This window comes from Armigeres subalbatus, chromosome 1 (genome assembly GCF_024139115.2).
Source record: "Armigeres subalbatus isolate Guangzhou_Male chromosome 1, GZ_Asu_2, whole genome shotgun sequence".
Lineage (NCBI taxonomy): Eukaryota > Metazoa > Arthropoda > Insecta > Diptera > Culicidae > Armigeres > Armigeres subalbatus.
Window position 1 is genome coordinate 239,998,253 of NC_085139.1, and position 17,889 is coordinate 240,016,141.

Genomic DNA, 17,889 nt, shown 5'->3' on the forward strand with positions numbered 1-17,889 from the left:
TCAAGAGGCTCAGGAAGCCTCCTTTCAAGAGGCTCAGGAAGCCTCCTTTCAAGAGGCTCAAGCCTCCTTTCAAGAGGCTGGAAGCCTCCTTTCAAGAGGCTCCAGCCTCCTTTCAAGAGGCTCAGGAAGCCTCCTTTCAAGAGGCTCAGAAGCCTCCTTTCAAGAGGCCTGGAAGCCTCCTTTCAAGAGGCCTGGAAGCCTCCTTTCAAGAGGCTCAGAAGCCTCCTTTCAAGAGGCTCAGAAGCCTCCTTTCAAGAGGCTGGAAGCCTCCTTTCAAGAGGCTCAAGCCTCCTTTCAAGAGGCTCGGAAGCCTCCTTTCAAGAGGCTCAGAAGCCTCCTTTCAAGAGGCTCCAGCCTCCTTTCAAGAGGCTCAGAAGCCTCCTTTCAAGAGGCCTGGAAGCCTCCTTTCAAGAGGCTCAGAAGCCTCCTTTCAAGAGGCCTCAAGCCTCCTTTCAAGAGGCTCGGAAGCCTCCTTTCAAGAGGCTCGGAAGCCTCCTTTCAAGAGGCTCGGAAGCCTCCTTTCAAGAGGCTCGGAAGCCTCCTTTCAAGAGGCTCGGAAGCCTCCTTCCAAGAGGCTCGGAAGCCTCCTTCCAAGAGGCTGGGAAGCCTCCTTCCAAGAGGCTCGGAAGCCTCCTTCCAAGAGGCTCGGAAGCCTCCTTCCAAGAGGCTCGGAAGCCTCCTTCCAAGAGGCTCGGAAGCCTCCTTCCAAGAGGCTCGGAAGCCTCCTTTCAAGAGGCTCGGAAGTGTAGCTTTCATCACCGATTAAAATCAACAAACCAGAAATTAAAAAGTTTTACGGTGACCCTTCCTTTGGACAAACGGCATTGTCAGCCAAATGATTTTTCCGTACGTTTGGTTTAAGCATATTTCGGTTAAATGGCTTTTCGGTCTAATAAATGCTTCTGTCAAACGTTATGTTTGATCAAATGGAACACGACTAAATGACATTCGGGCCAACGTTATATTCAGCCAAGTTGCATACATCCAAAATGATTTCAGCTGAATAGCTTTTGGCCAACCTTTCCCCACACTTATCATTTCCTATTTTTTTCCTTTTCTCCTGGGAAATTTCACTGGCATTCTTTTGTGTATTTTCCCGAGAACGTGTTTCTATAGCTAAATATTTTAAATTTTTTGGCGAAACGATATTTACGGCCAAATGACGTTTGGATAAATAACACTTTACTTATTTTTTTTTCTTTGTTGGCATTATATCCCCCTGAGGCATTGCCGTCTAGCAGTACGATGCATTGATCGATCTATTGTAAACAAATGAAGTGAGGTTAACACATGTGAGGTTTCTAAGCAAAGTTACCGTTTTCACTTTCGTTTATCATGTGGCCAACATGATGATACTATTTTGCCCAGGGAAGTCAATTAAGACCCAAAAATGTTCTAGACCGACAGAGAATCCAACCCAACCACCCTCAGCATGGCTTTGTTTTGAAGCCGTGCGTATAACCGCTAGGCTAAAGAAGAGTCAAACGACATATGTTGAGCTAATTATATGCTTCCCTTATGTGACGAACAAGGCCATAGCCACACATTTAATAAGTTTTTCCTTCCCATAATATGTGACTTGTCAGAACTCCGATTAAACTGTCCAGTTAGGGTCAAAAATAAGAGAATGAATTTGTTTTGTATTTTTTGGTTTAATCTATGCCATTGGAATACCTACCTTGTACGTAAATAACGCAGAATCCAAACATTTTGCTCGTAATTTTATTTAGGAAATGGTTTGCTGCGTTCACGTGTATTTGATGACATATAAAGTAATGGTCGAAATATTTCGCAACAAATCTATTTTTTTGTTTGGTATTTCTTGTCATTGTCCAATTTTGTAGAACAATATTAAATGAGGAATTCATTATTTCTAAGAATGTGTCACATAAATTACAATAACTACTTTTATTACATTTCTTGGGACAATTTAATACCGATTTACCCTTATCTAATAAACAACGTAACACAATTATTTAATTTCCACTATCTCTGACTTTTCCTTGCAGAAACGCGGTGTGACTCCAACGGAACTAGGGACAAAATGTGACATGAAACCGACGCTAATCCTATTTGAGCGCAGAGCGAAACACCCGGCCAAGTGCACGGCTAGTGCACGCGTGTGAGTGGTTCGCCGTGTGTAGCACAGCAGAAGAAATAGAAGAAATAATCCATCCCCCCTCGAGCCACTGCTACCGTCCAGGGACAGTGAGTGGCGGCCTGTCATAAAAAATGAAGCAAACGGTGATTCTATTCGTAATCGGTTGCACCGTGTTGGGCCCTGCTGCCTTTGCGGGTGGCCAGAGCGCGGCCAACGGGGGCGGGGACCCGGCTCCGGGCCGCTCGCCGGGACCGCCCGGTATCATGGAGCTGTCGAACACCGAGCACGGAGAGCCATTGCCGGGGGAATCACCGACCTACATAGTTACCAAAGATGATACCGGTGAAGGGGAAGGTGAGAATCGTTCACCGTTGACGTCGAACGACGTTCTGGATTCACCGCCGGGCGAGGACCAGGTCCACGCTGGAGGGGCTGGTGATGTGGAACAGTCCGTAGGTGACGTCAGCAGTGAATCGTCCGGTAGCAGTGCGTTAGCTACTTCCGGGGAAAGTGGTGGGGAACAGATCCAAAATGAGAATCAACCCGCGGAAGATGGTGGAAGTGATGGGGATGGGGACGGAGGACAACCACCGACGGTCGGGGTTGGACCTTGCTCGAGGAATATCGAGGATTATCTGAAGCCAGACGATAAGATTGTACGGGTTGACAAGGACAAGGATGATGGCGGGACGCACCTGCAGGTTCACGTCGTTCATGACGTGTTTGACACCGCTAATGGAATTGTTCCGGGCGTTGTGTATCGAGGTAAGTGGAAGCCAATTTTACTTTCACGCTGCTTCAGCGAAAGACTGGGTGCGAGCAGGAATGAGCTGATGTTTATTTATTGATTCAGCTAAATGGAGTTTTGAACTCGAGGAAGGTCAGCGCTGGTTCAAGCACTCAAAGGGCCTCAAATTCCACAGGCCTGACAGTCACTGACAGTGACGGCGAAAGGACAAAGAGAAATCACATAAAACATTATCGATGAACCATTAACATGGTTTCAGTGTGAAAAACCCGACACCGGATGCCCTAGTTTCGTCTTTTTTGGTGGGAACTGCTAGGATCATCAAAACGAATGTAATTGCTTTATGGCGATTTCTCGCTCCGTCTGTCGCGCACAAATGTCTGCTCATGTGCCGGCTCGCTGACTGACAGACTGTCACTGTCTGTCATTAATTTTCATTAGGATATTTATTGTTATTGCTGGAAGAGGAAATTGAACATCAACCCGAAAGTTCTGTAAGCTCAATTGCTTGCTGGTGGAAATGGTTGGTCTTTCGTGGGGGTAGAAATATCAGCACCTACGATGCTATGTCGCCGAAACAAGTGCTTATGCGAGCACTAATTTCGGTTTGCTCGTAAAATCAAGGAAATTCGACGATGTCGCTTGGTTGGATTTGTATGCGATCTATTTTAGTGATAAATGAGAAAATGTAATATTTGGAAAACATTTTCAGCTAACGATTAGCCATTCGCAAACTAATATATGGTGATTATACAACAAAGTCGTACAACGGCTGATTTTTCAAAAGCACGAATTGTGAGAACCATAACGCGCATAGGAGGGAAACATTGGTAGATCGCTTTTTAACTTATGCTAAATAAGCGACTCTAGTTGTGGCCTGTTTTGATTATATGATGTTCCCTTTAAGGTACGTTGAATAGAATCTGTGTATGTTTTCCATGGTTATCCACGTAATTCCAAAAGTTTATGAAATTTGTTTGACTGAAAGTCATTTTGGCGAAATGGTCATATAGGCGAATATGTCATTTGGCCGAATAGGCCATTTGGCCGAATAAGTCATTTGGCCAAATAGCCATTTGACCGAAAAGGACATTTGGCCGAATAGGACATTTGGTCGAATATGTTATTTGACCGAATACATCATTTGGCCGAAATGGTCATTTGGATGAATAGGACATTTGGCCGAATAGGCCATTAGGGCGAATAGGTTATTTGGCCGAATAGGACATTTGGCTGCATAGGCCATTTAGCCGAATAGGATATAGCGTAATAGGACATTTGGTCGAATAGGACGTCGTCATCGGCGGCGGCGGCGTGGTGGTCACTTTTGCCCCGGCGGCGGCGTGAACCGGCGTGGATGAAAAAATCAATGACTGGAAAAATCAATTTTAATGCTGGTTTTTGGATTCATGCGGTTTTGATTCACACGGTTGACTTCAGTGGATTAAAATTGCAATATTCTACGTTTGCCGATCATGAAGAACATTGAAAATAGTAAATTGGCGGCAGCACTAATCAATACCTGATTTCAAAATGTTATTTATGTTAAAATGTTATGATCAACATAAATAAAAATAAATATTAGCTAAGTAAGACTGGGGATGACCAACCAAATTTAATATTTTTTCCTGAAATTTGGTTCAATATGCCAAAAAAGTTCTTGGTGTAGTCCCTGAAGAAATTTCTGGAGGAAACTAGTTTTTTTTGGGAAATTTCTACAGACATTTCTTAAGAAAGTTCATAAGGAATTCCTTCGTAAAATTCCATAATAATGCCTACAGATATTTGTATCCAGTATTTTGCGCTCGATAATGGCCGCCGAGTGAGTGCCTTTTTGACATTCAAGACGTAGAAAATATTTACCCTTTTTAATCAATGTAGGCCTTGAATCATTGAAAAAAATTTGCACTCATCCGTTATCGCCGGTATCTATAAACAAACGAAAAGTCAAAATGTTTTCCATTTCGTGTTGCAAGTGTTTGGTACAGCTAGTTTTCTCAAGCATTTGCAATAATTATGTATATTATTTTATTTTAATATAGGAAAAAGCCACAAAATAAGGACAAATCTATAACGAATGTGGACAGTGCTTTTTAATAGTAAAAGAAATCAGCAACCAGGCACCTCGATGTGGCGATACCCAGATAGTGTACGGATGGATTCACTACGCTCGACACACTGAAATCCCTCAAAACAAAGTTACAAAGTACTTTGCACTTGCCAATTTCCTCCGCTAATAATTCACGTGTAACTGTTGAGCATTGCGCTCACTGCTTTGCGTGCACAACGTGCACATCAACGCCTCTTGTACTTCCCATGCACCACATGTGCGCAAAACCAACTCCTCTATCAGGGCAGCTGGAGTATCCGCAGCTGATGGGCAGGTTCGAGGGCAGGTTAACTTACAAAACTAAGGGCATTTTACTACCAATATATTGCTACCTTTAGCAGATTACTTATACTGTGTAAGACTTACTGATCCTTAGCGATAATGTCAATAGGTATTAGAGTGGGGCGCAGTTGTATGGGAAAACGCAAACTTCGTCCGATCAAGTGAGATCAAGGTTTTTCTGAATCGTTTTGGGACCCCAATCATCTGTGCAAAATATGGGCTCGATTGGTTGCAACCTCGCATGCCGTATCGCGTTTTAAATTGTAACTAATGGGGCAGCCCTCACTTCGGCACACATGAGACTCCCTCCTCAAAACCTAAGGGTCGGCATACGCGCTTGAATCTCTCGCGACCAAGAAAACACCTGAATACCGTTAGCAACTTCACCCACTTTATTCAGCACAGAGGTACCTTCACTTCTCCCACTTCCTTAACCGTCTATCTCCTACCTTCTTCACCTTCTCACTACTCTTCTTCTGTTGGCGGGGCCCCTTCTCCGGTCCGCTGACCTCTAGGCCGTTCTTCCTACGCTCGCCTCTGTACTGCTTCCGACTCCACGACGATGTTCAGCCGCCTGTCGTCCTCCACCGAGCTATTCGCGGACGAAATTGACGGCGTCGCGAAGCTCCGAATAAAATGGCGGCGTCCACGGACAATTGGGGGACGTTATGCCGGGGCTGATCCTTATTGGACGTTCGGACCGCTTTCGGGGCCGCTTTCGGATCCGGGTACGTAATGTCGAGACGGCAACTGGTCACGTTATCTGGCTGGTTCAACCGGAACAATCACGGGCAACTCCAACGTTGAACCCACAAACAATAGAGGGGTCCTGCGAGCACATTGGGGGAAAGTAAGTAGCGTCTTAGTTTTGGAGGGGGTTGGAGTTCTAGTCGAGGGTTTTTACCTGGATGATTACTTTAGCTTCACAGTTTCCACTGTCTCACAAGGCTTCATTTTACTTCCTTCTACTGGTTTATTAGAACTGGTTGTTTTTTCAGACGTCTATCGTGCTTGGATATCGCTTTGGAAATGATTCCAAGCAATGGCGTATATCCTTTCAGAACCCTCGACCACGCAAACTTCCCCTCCAAGCCTTTTGCTTATCATGGCGCCTTCTACGCCACCCCCCAATGGCCGTCCAGTTTTCCGTGATCCTGCCACTGGTGGTGAATAGCGGAACTATGTGTGGTGTGGCTGCATCCTTTCCGGTGGGTGATGGGTGGTTGTGATGCTTAGCGCATATTCAACTTTCTTCTTGGTATTGTATAACATATATTTATTACACGGAATAAAAACGCGAAAATCTCACACATCTCGAAACGACAGACACACCACTGGTTACACAATTTACATGGAAATTAGTATGGGAAAACGTACTTTTTAACATTTTTGCTCTTAGCGGCTTCAATTTATCATCAATCACGTGACTCAATACGTTAGCATATAGTCTGGAAGATGCCGAAAGACTTTGCCAAAGAAAGTACGTAGCTGGAAGGTCTACAAAAAATGTTATTACGTTTCGAAAATTGATTGTTCAAACCATATGCAAGAAATCAATGTTTCTGCCAGCACTACCGGGCAACCTATGGTTATCGAGGTGCAAAACCCATCTTCCTTCTTGTCAGATTTTTTTCTTTGTGAAATAATTCCGGAAAGCCCTATATATAAAGCCCTATAAAATCAATTATTTTGAAATAACACTCAGTTAAATTATTGGTCTACGTAATACGGCAGTGCTGGCAGAATAAACGATTTTTTGCATACAGTTTAAACACTCAATCTTCGAAGCGTTATAACTTTTTTCGTGGACGTTCCAGCAACGTGCTTTCTTCAGCAAAGTTTTTCGGCATCCTTTGGGTTACACTTTAACGCAATGTTCCACTTGGTTTACGATGAACTGAAACCTCTAGTAGTAGAAATGCAAAATATACGTTCTCCCATACTAATTTCCATACAAACTTCAAACGCGATGCGGAAAGCGAGGAAGCAACCAATTGTACCCCGAATGGTTTCGAAAAACCATTGATTTGAAAAAATGACCATGACGCCCCACTCTAATAGGTATACTATGGACTAATATAAAGCGCATCAAGTCAACTGCAAGTTTGTGAACATTCTTATGGTTAGTGATTCCATGTTGACCAAAATGGTCATAGTGAACAATCACATTGGATATAATTTTCTAGGTATGAGGGAACTGGTTAGTGTAAAGGGAGCAAGAAAGGGAGTTGGTCTTGGCGTATCTAGCGTAGTGCTTCCACTTTATGAGTATCATTTTATCCAGGTGTCTGGTTTCAGATTTCCTTTACTCTTATATAAGCAACGATCATAATCATTATAGATACGTCCTTATCTTGTGCCTTTGACATTCCTAGAAAATATAATAAAATTAATACAAAATATACATGAGAAAACTACAAGATCTTTGAACAACATAATGGAGAATGCTTGACATTTGTATATTTGTAGATACTAGTGAGTGCCAATGTTTTTCAATGAATCAAGGCCTACATTGATTGAAATATGTAAATATTTTCTACCTTTTGAATGTCAAAAATGCACTCACTCGGCGGCCATTATCGAGCGCAAAATACTGGATAGGTATTCTTTCTAAAATACATTCACTTTCTCTTTGGGAAATTCCTTTAGTAGAGCTAATCCTGCAGGAATTCATTCGGAAATTTATTCAACAATGAACTAATTTCCGATGGAATTCCTAAAAGAGTTTTCCAAAGGAATTTTCAAAGGATTTCCTGAAGTAATGTCGGAAAAAGTTTATGAAGGCAATCCGGCAACATTTTTGAAGAAATTTCCGAAAAAACTTTGAGAACTGAAGGAATTCCCAAAGAAAAATCAGTAGAAACCCTTCAGGAAAATTTCGAAGAAATCACAGACATTTTCAAAGTAATTCCTTCCAAAATTTCAAATAAATTCCGAATAAATTTTTAAAGGAGCTTTGAATGAATATCTGAAGAGATCCTAAGAAAAAATCAATGGAGCATGTCGTGAAGGAATTCCTGGGGAAAATGTCCAAACATTTCATTATAAATTTACCTATACCTATGATGGTCGTGCACTTCGTGTTGTCCGGAGGAAAACCGAATTTAATTTCCTATTCCAGGTTGCTCGTTCTTGGGCCGCCAGTCGTCAGTCTCCCTGCACACCGGCTGCACGAGCATCTTCGTCAATTGCACTCAGCCACCGAGTGCGGGGTCTACCCCGGAGCCAATGTCCTCTTCCAGGCTCTCGGAAGGTTTTTTGCTGGTCTCTCTTCCAGCATACACAGTACATGTTCAGCTCATTGTAATCTGCCACATTTTATCAGCCTGCCTTTGTCTGCAGTTTTATAAACTTGGTACAATCGTGATTCATTCGTTCGTCTATGCCATTTACTATTCTCCACCGCGCAGTATTTTCTCCTAAAACACTCCGAGAATTCGATAGTCTGCATCTTTTTGCCAATGTCTTTCGGCCGAAAGTTGTTTGGCCGACTATACCATTTTGCCGAACAGACCATTAGGCCGAAAATCATTTGGCCGAAAGGGCCGTTTGGCTGAAAGGGTCGTTTGGGCGAAAGGGTCGCTTGTCCGAAACGGTCATTTGGTCGAAAAGGTTGTTTGGCCGAAAGGGTTCTTCTTCTTCTTCTTCTTCTTAGTGGCATTACATCCCCACACTGGGACAGAGCCACCTCGCAGCTTAGTGTTCATTAAGCACTTCCACTGTTATTAACTGCAAGGTTTCTAAGCCAAGTTACCATTTTTGCATTCGTATATCATGAGGCTAACACGATGATATTTTTTTTTTGGTCTTTATTAAAGTGATTTTTTATGTATCTATAAGTTCATCACTAAAACACGATGATACTTTTATGCCCAGGGAAGTCGAAACAATTTCCAATCCGAAAATTGTCTAGACTGGCACCGGGAATCGAACCCAGCCATCCTCAGCATGGTTTTGCTTTGTAGCCGCGCGTCTTACCACACGGCTAAGGAGGGCCCCTATTGGCCGAAAGGGTCATTTGGTCGAAAAGGTTGTTTGGCCGAAAGGGTCGTTTAGCCGAAAGGGTAATTTGGGCAAATGGGTCTTTAGGCCAAAAGGGTCATTTGGCCGAAAAGGTTGTATGGCCAAAGGAGTAATTTGGCTGAATAGGACATTTGGCCGAACAGGAAATTCGGCCGAATAGGTTATTTGAAAAGTGAGAAATTAGGAATGAGAAGAGAGACGTCACCATTCTCATTCCTCATTTCTTACTTCTCACTGTTAAAAGTGAGAAGCACGAGGTTAGTAGTGAGACGTCTCACTACCCACTTCGCACTACTAACTTTTCACAGGGAGAAGTGAGAAATGGGAAGTGAGTCATCTCACGTCTCACTTTCTACAATGAGAAGTGAAAAATAAAGAGAGAGAGAAGTGAGCCGTCTCACTATTCTCTTTATTGTGAAAAGTGAGTTGTACGAAGTGGGTAATGAGACATCTCACTATTCATTTCATGCTTCTCATTTTTTTTTAAAACAATGAGTGATAAATGAGGAGTGCAAAGATAGACGTCTCAATTCTCGCTTTTTACAGGGAACAGTGAGAAATGAAAGTGAGTAATGAGTCTCACTTCTTTTTCTTAATTTTTCTCTTCTCACTGTAGAAATTGAGAAGCGCGAAGTGAATAGTGAGACGTCTCATTACTCACTTCGCGCTTCTCATTTTTTTTAGTGAGTAGTGAGACGTCTTACTACTCACTCCTCATTTCTCTTTTCTCACTGTGAGACGTCTCTCTTCTCATTCCTAAATTCTCACATTTTAAAAGTCCTATACGGCTAAGTGCCCTATTCGGCCAAATGACCCTTCAGGCCAAATGACTCTTTTGACCAAATGACCCTTTAGACCGAACGACTCTTTCGGCCAAATGACCCTTTCGGCTAAATTACCATTTCGGCCAAATTATTTGTTCGACCAAATGACCCGTTCGTCCAAATGACCCTTTAGGCCAGATTGGTTTCGGCCTAATGGTTTGTTCGGCCGAGTGGAATTCTGCCAAATGGCATTCGGCTAAATGGATTTCGCCCAAACGACCTTTCCCCTTACAGAGGTAGTTTTGTCAGTGTCTATAGGTAGCTTCCTAAAGTAACCAAAGAATTTACTGGAGGAATTTTCAAAGGATTATCCGGAAAAAAATCTCTAAAAAATGCTTAAGGTAGATTTGAAAGAATCCCTAAGGTAATTTTAGGAAAAATTGACAAGGAGCTTGCTAAGGAACCCCTAGAGGAATTTCCAAAAAAAAAATTCCGCAAAGTATCTTCCGCTGCAATTTTTCAATTAATTTTTGAAGAAATTCCTAAGCAAATTTTCAAAACTTAATGAAATTTCCATAGTAATCCGTAATTGAATTTTTGTAGGACTTTTTACAGAGTTTTTGGAGGAATTCTCAAACAATTTCTTAAGGAACTCCTCAAACATTTTCCGTAGATATTTAAAAAAGAATTTGTGAAGGATTTTCAGAAGGTATATCCGTGTTTCTGAATGAAATCTTGACGGAATGTCCAAAGAAGTTTGCGGAGAAAGCTAAGACTATCAGAAGTTCATTCAGGAGTTACTTTGAAAAATCCTTCAGGAGTTTCTTGGATATTTTTTCTGGAACTTGATCAAGAATTCTTAAGGAAATTTTGTCCTAGAACAAGGTATACCAAAAGAGTTCTTAGAAAAAAATCGAAATTTTCGGATGAATATCTCAACGATTTTCCCAAGGTTTTTCTCAACAAATTTCTGAAAGAATGCGTGGATGAATTTCCGAACTAATTCCTGAGGGAATTTCCAAGGACTATCCGAAATAATCCGAAAGACTTTCTGGAAATCATTTCCGGATGAGTTTTTGTAGAACTTCCTGAGGCAAATTCCGAGGGAGCGGAAAAGCAATGTTTCGGCTGACTGTTCTGTAGTTCCGCAGAGTGCGTGAATGTTGTGTCCTGAATCAGTTTTATATTTGGGATTGCGAGTTAAAGTTTTTCGCGAGGATGCAGAGAAACGTGATGTTTCTGTCTTAATCAAGGGTGCGCCGTCCAAGAGTGCAAATTCCAAAAATAGTTCCAACTCGAAACATTTTCGCGGGTGTAGTGAAAATATGGGAACTATCCTCTAAGTGGTGGTTTCGAGCCAATTTTTTCGGTATATAGCTGTATGATGTTCCCGCTTAAGCCGCTTGAACGTCCAGTTGAAAAGGCCTCTGGAATCCACAACTGGAGGATCATTTTATTATTTGGTGAGCTCATTTCATGCTATTAATGTATAACTATTTGCAATTCGTTCCGTTCACGTTTTGTCCATGTTAAAGTGATTTTTAAGCTTTTAAGTGCATAAAAATACTGTTTCCCCCAAAAGTCGTTGTTCTACAAAATTCTAGAATTTATGACAAATGATTGCTAATTTATTATATTATTATTCCTTTTTTTCCCTGGAAATTTGAGTAATATAATTGCCAATGTGCGATTTACCGTTAAATTCTTAAAAATCAGAAGCTGAACATTTGTCGTAAATTTGCACGTTAGGATTACTTCAAACAAGTTGTTCAAACAAAACATAAATCAAATCATATGATATTTGATGCTTACAACAAAAGACTTCCAAATTTTGTTAAAGTCACCATATGTCTGCATGCTTTTAAAATCGAATGCATCATAGTAACAAGAGAAATCGAAGCTTCTTTGTTTGAACAACTTGTTTGAAGAAATCCTAACGTGCAAATTTACGACAAATGTTCAGCTTCTGATTTTTAAGAATTTAACAGTAAATCACATCTGGGCAATTATGTAACTAAAATTTCCAGGGAAAAAAGAGGAATAATAATATAATAAATTAGCAATCATTTGTCATAAATTCAAGAATTTTGTAGAACAATGGCTTTTGGAGGAAACAGTATTTTTATACACTTAAAAGCTTAAAAATCACTTTAACATGGACAAAACGTGAACGGAACGAATCGCAATGTTCACAAGATTTGTAGAGCACACCAAAAGCTTCCGTATAGAGGTTGTTGCGATAATTTTCGACGTTTATATCTCTTGTTAGATTTTTTTTTCCAAAATTGAAAATAGCCCAGAAACACTAAATCGACTTGAGCTACCTCGAAATTTTATCCGAATCAGCTGAAAATTTAACAGGAGACATATTTTAGCATAAGAATTGTGATTCTGGACTGACCAGTTAAATTTTTGATACTTTTTGAAAACATGAAGAGGTCTAATGTATACATTACTCAGTCTTACATTTCACGCTACATTCACACCAATTTACAAACTAACCTTCACCCGTTTCGTTTCATTTACACCCGCTTTTTTCGTGAAGTGCGTGCAAAATATGTGTGAATCAATACATATCTAGGTGGAATCAAATCAAATTTGAGTAATGTTGCACATAAAGCCTCAATCTGTCACACTTCTTTAATCAACACTTTTAATTGAGAAGAAATTTATTTAAAAAAAATTACTTACGGGCTCTCAATTGGAAAAAAATAAATAAGGGGGGAAGGGGCATTTAATATATTTTCTTTTCTTTTTCGTTTCAGAGAACGAACAATGGCGCTTAAACCTAGGCTATTTAGCCAGGGCAAGTTTAATAGCTTTGTCCCATCCCAGGAAAACCATCAATTGAGTGATATAATTTTCTTAGCATGGTCACTCCCAACGTATGTTCAAACTTATAATATCATTTGCTTATTATGATAATCCTAAACTATATACCCTACCCTCCATCCAACTTCTTGACATCTTTTAAGGTGTCGGTGAGTCGCTGGCCTCTCGTTAAGTAGATGTCATATCATCATTTCCTCCCTTTCCTAGTAACAAAAGATGGGCGTGGCCAGCAATGGTAGCTTTCATGCTTTATCGTTTTGGACCTCTAATTGGGTTGCTATTAAATCCCAAATAGTAATCCATAAGCAATTGGAGTAAGAAAGTTAAAGAATATACATGACAGCTATCAGTATGCAATCTACGAAATACTCCGTTACAACGCAACGCAACGCAACTCCCTGAGGCAAATTCCGAGGGAATCTGCAAATCGATTTCTAAGAAAAATTCCGAAGGAATTCCTGGATTTATCTAGGAATTATTTTAGACATACCAGTAGGCATTTCCTCTAAAATTCATAAATTCCTTCAAAAATACCTTCAGACATTCCTTTATAGATTTCTCTGGAAATTCCGTTAGGAATTCTTTGCGGAAGTCTTTTAGAAATACCTTCAAAAACTTGTTTAGCAGTTCCAACGGAAATTATTTTTGAAAATCTATTCAGGCTCTCTTTTAAAAATGCCTTCAAAAATTCATTTGAAAACTCCTACACCCTCCAGGAATTTCTTCAAAAACTCCTCCAAAAAATCATTCGAGAACTCCTCACGATGTTTTTCCTTAAATAATCTAAAAAAATCCGCCAAGAATTCCTTCTGATATTTCTTCATAGATTTCTTTGAAAGTTTCTTCGAAAAGCCTCCAAGATTCCTTCGTAGATTTCTCCAGAAATTCTTTCGGAATTTCTTCCCGGAAATCCTTTGAAAATTATTTAAAGAATGAAGTAGTGTCCGATGGCGTTACTAATTGAATTTTAAAAAAAGAGTAAAACGAAAAAATAAACAACAAACACTAAAAAATTACCAAGGTAAGCAAGAATTTCGGAATGCACTCGTGAAATCATTGTCGGAGGAATTCCTGCAGGAAGTTCTAGAAGGATTCCCGAAGAATGTTTTAAAGGAATTGCTGGAAGAAGTTCCTTGAGAAAATTTCTAAGAAATCTTTTATGTAATATCTGTAAGAATTAATTTAAGGAATTCATGAAATAATTGCCGAAAAAAAATCATAAGGAGGAATTTCCGAAGCAATTCTCAAAGAAATTTCCGAAGGCATTGCTTAAAAAAAGTGTTGATAAACAATTTCCGAAAAAAATCTTTAAAGAATTTCCTTAAGGAGTCTTTGAACGAATTTCTAGTTTATTTTTCGTAGGAATTCCTGAAACATTTTTAGTATATATTCCATAACGAATTTCCTAAATTAATTCGTAAATTCTGAAGGAATTTTCAGAGAAAAAAGAATTCCAAAAGTAATTTTCTTAGGTTTTTCTTTAAAAAACTTTGGAGGGATGTACAAGGAAATATACCAAACGGTTTTGTAAATAATATTCAAACATTGATTTCAAAATAAAAAAATAGTTATATTGGACAAAAAGCTAGAAAATTATTCACAGTAGGGATTTCATTATGTTGCTGAATTGGTTTCCCAAATAAGTCAACTGTGCTCATAACACAAATCAAAAAAGAAAGAAAACTGATTAAATAAGTGGTCTGGTTGATTTTAATAAATAAAAAAAATATTGTCTAGATAATTAATGTGCTAACTTACCTTGAAATCCTTGAACTGCAATAAATTGACTGCACAAATGCCAGATCCTATAAGAATGGGGGTGCTTTGGGTATGTATCCAAAGTAGATTTTTTCTTTTTTTGTTTATTTATGAGGCTTTAAACTAATTGCTTATTCATTCACCTCTTGAAAATGTTAATCTACTATAAATAGTGTAATAATTCTGTTAATTTTAAATATTTTAGAATTTTTTTTCAGCTTGTTTTTTGTTGCTTAGAGCTTGCTTTAGGTTCCTGCTTATGCCTAATTTATCCCTAATATTATCAAATTTTTGACATCTAGTTATTAAGTGATTAATGTTTAGTTCTTCATTACAACTTTCGCATATATCAGGTGCTTGTTTTTTGAATAAATGACTTTTTGTAATACGCGAGTGTCCTAATCGGCATTTGAATTGAATTTGTCCATTTTTGTACACTCGTTTTAATGGATGCTAAATGATGATGACGGTCATTTGACCAGTTGTTTGGGTGATTCTTCCAGATTTCTCCGGTGGCCCACTTGACGACGTCCCCGGCGGGTATATCTCGTGTCAGCAGCCGCGATGATCCACCTCTATTTGCTGCTTGATCATTCCCTTTGATTCCTACGTGACTAGGAATCCAGCAAAATTTGATGTACTTATTTCCGATGGATGGTTCGATTGTTTGAATGCGTGCATTCCGAGATTTTCCATGTTCGAGGGACTCCAAACAGCTGGCGGAATCTGTAAAGACGACGGTAGGTTTTTTGCCACAAATTTTACAGCTGCAGCGAAAGCTTCAGCTTCTGCCGAGAAGATGCTGAAGTGTTGAGGTAGTTTCCGCTCTATTGTTGGTCCAGGTCGGATGATACCAAAACCGACCTCGGATTCTGCTTGGAACCGTCCGTATAAAACTTTTCAAAAGCAGTATATTTTTCGTTCAACACCCTGGACATAATAGCTTGAGCTTTGACGGCGCCTTGTCCTACTTTGAACTCATTTTTTATTGTCCAGTCTATAGATGGATTGACTGCATTCCACGGTCGACGCCCAAGACGGTGAAGCTTTTGTACTGGTGGGATAACTTTTCCAGTTATAGAAGTCATCGCCAAGTCGGTGGATTTTCTAAGCGAAGGCTTTTTGGTTCTAGATTTTTCTTCGATTCGGCATAAACTTTTTACCATAGTAAGGACCACTTGTTCCTTAAATGGTAGAATACCGCTCTCCACGGCCATAGCTATTGATGGTGATGTTCGGAAAGCTCCGGAAGACGCGCGTAACAACTGATTGAAGACTGGTTGATATGGTTTTATACATTTCATTCCGAAAAGCTCGATTCCATACAAAAGTTTCGATAGGCATATAGCATTTCCTATTCGCCAAACAATTTCTCTACTGCCATGATTCGCAATTGCTTTTACGAAATTAATACGCCTTTTGACTGATTCTCTGACTATTCTGAAATGCTTCTTAAAAGTACATCGTCTGTCCAGTTCGACTCCAAGAATTCTTGCTGATGGGACGTCACGTATTTTCTCCCCGTTGATCTTGATTTCAAATCTATTCTTTTTCAGGTTCGAATGATGTCGTTGGCAGACATGGAGCAATGTGGATTTGTTAGCGGACAGTTCAAATCGTTTGCGTTTTGTCCATGTGTGTACTGCTTCGATGGCTTTTTTTAGTCTTACCCTGGTAGAAAAAGCTTGCTTTCCCGTTGTAACCAATAAGATGTCATCTGCGTAAAGTAAAATTCTTACGCCTTTTGGGACGACTTCGAAGATTGTATCAATCGCCAGTAGAAAGAGTGTGACCGAGAGTACCGAGCCTTGGGGTACCCCGGTCTCTTGAACTCTAGTCGTTGAGGTTTTACCGCCGAAACGCACTTGGAAATTCCTATCCGACAAAAAGCCTTCTATGCACTTGTACATATTTACGCCGAGTTTAAGCTCCTTAGCCCTACGAAGGATGTATGGACGCCAGGTTCTATCATAGGCTTTCCGAAGGTCCAACAACGCCAGTTCACAGTGTTGATTGGTACTAATTGCTTGCGATAGTATTTCATTCAGTTCGGCAAAATAAGTGGCGGTGCCATGGCCTGCTCGAAATGCATGTTGGTCGGGATGCAATAAATGATTACGTTCTAGAAATGTTGTTAATCTATGGTTGACCATTTTTTCATAGATTTTACCGATACAGCTGAGAAGCGTGATAGGTCGGTAACTAGTGATGCATTCTTGCTTTTCTCCTGGTTTTAAAATTGGCACTACGATACCATCTTTCCAACGACTTGGAAAACGTCCCTCAGCCCATACTTTGTTGAACAGTCTCAGCATTGCTTGTTTTCCAGATGGCGGTAGTTTCTTAATCATCGGATATCCTATAAGATCCTTTCCGGTTGAGTGTCCTCTCGTTGATTCGATTGCATTCAGTAATTCCGGAAGAGTAAAATCACTGTCCATGGAACATATTTCAGCGGGACCAGTATCATCGTTTTCGATGACCACGTCATCTGTTGTTGTACAGTTGTCTAGCTGATTGCCCGTTGTTTCTAAAGTATTTTTCTCAAAGACCTCGGCGAAATGCTCAGCAATTGTTTCTGGACTCGTAACATGCATGTTGTTTATGATGAAACTTTTGTTACTGATTGGCTTTTTCCCACAAAGTCGGTTGAAGTTTTTCCAGATTTGATCTGATCCTGTTGTCGGTACGAAACATTCACAGAATTTCTCCCAAGCATCTCTTTTGGCTTGCGTAATAGTTTTTCGAGCTTCACTTCTGGCTAACTGAAAATTGTGCAAAGCCAATTCTCTTTCAGGATCCTCAATACTTTTTCGTTTTAGAGCCCGTAGTGCCTTACGACGAGCTTTAACTACTTTTTTGACCTCGTCTGTCCACCAGATCGCGGCTTTTCCATTTAGTTTCCCCGATGTCCGTGGTATTGTTGAAAGCGCCGCACGATATATAGTTTGATCAAGGTTTTCTGCTGTGCTTTCGAAGTCCGTGGTCATTTGCTTTTCGAAATTCCGTGCAAATTCGTTCCAATTAGCGTCCTTGTACAACCACCGTTTGGGAAGTTCAAATTTTATTTGCGGCTCGTTTGTTTTTAGATATATCGGAATGTGATCGCTTCCCATTGTGTCGTCTGCAGCCTGCCAGATCAACTTGGAAGCGAAATTAGATGAAGCAACTGTTACATCAATAGCAGAAAGTGAACCACGTGCTTCATGTAAGCAAGTTGGAGAGCCATCATTTAAAACGATCATTTGATTTTGAACTACCCATGACAGTA

General features: G+C 40.3%; 1 protein-coding gene across 5 annotated transcripts in view; it reads left to right on the forward strand.

Annotated features, from left to right (window-relative positions):
* The window catches only part of LOC134206060 (uncharacterized), a 672,178-nt gene that overhangs the window by 140,598 nt on the left and 513,691 nt on the right, over positions 1 to 17,889 (forward strand). For all 5 annotated transcript variants that reach the window (XR_009978242.1, XR_009978243.1, XM_062681739.1 and 2 more), the window contains exon 2: positions 2,010 to 2,866. Coding sequence is in view for 3 of the 5 variants with exons in the window: in XM_062681739.1 (XP_062537723.1) it covers positions 2,233 to 2,866 (634 nt within the window). In the remaining 2 variants the exon portion in view is untranslated. The remainder of the gene's footprint in view (positions 1 to 2,009; positions 2,867 to 17,889) is intronic.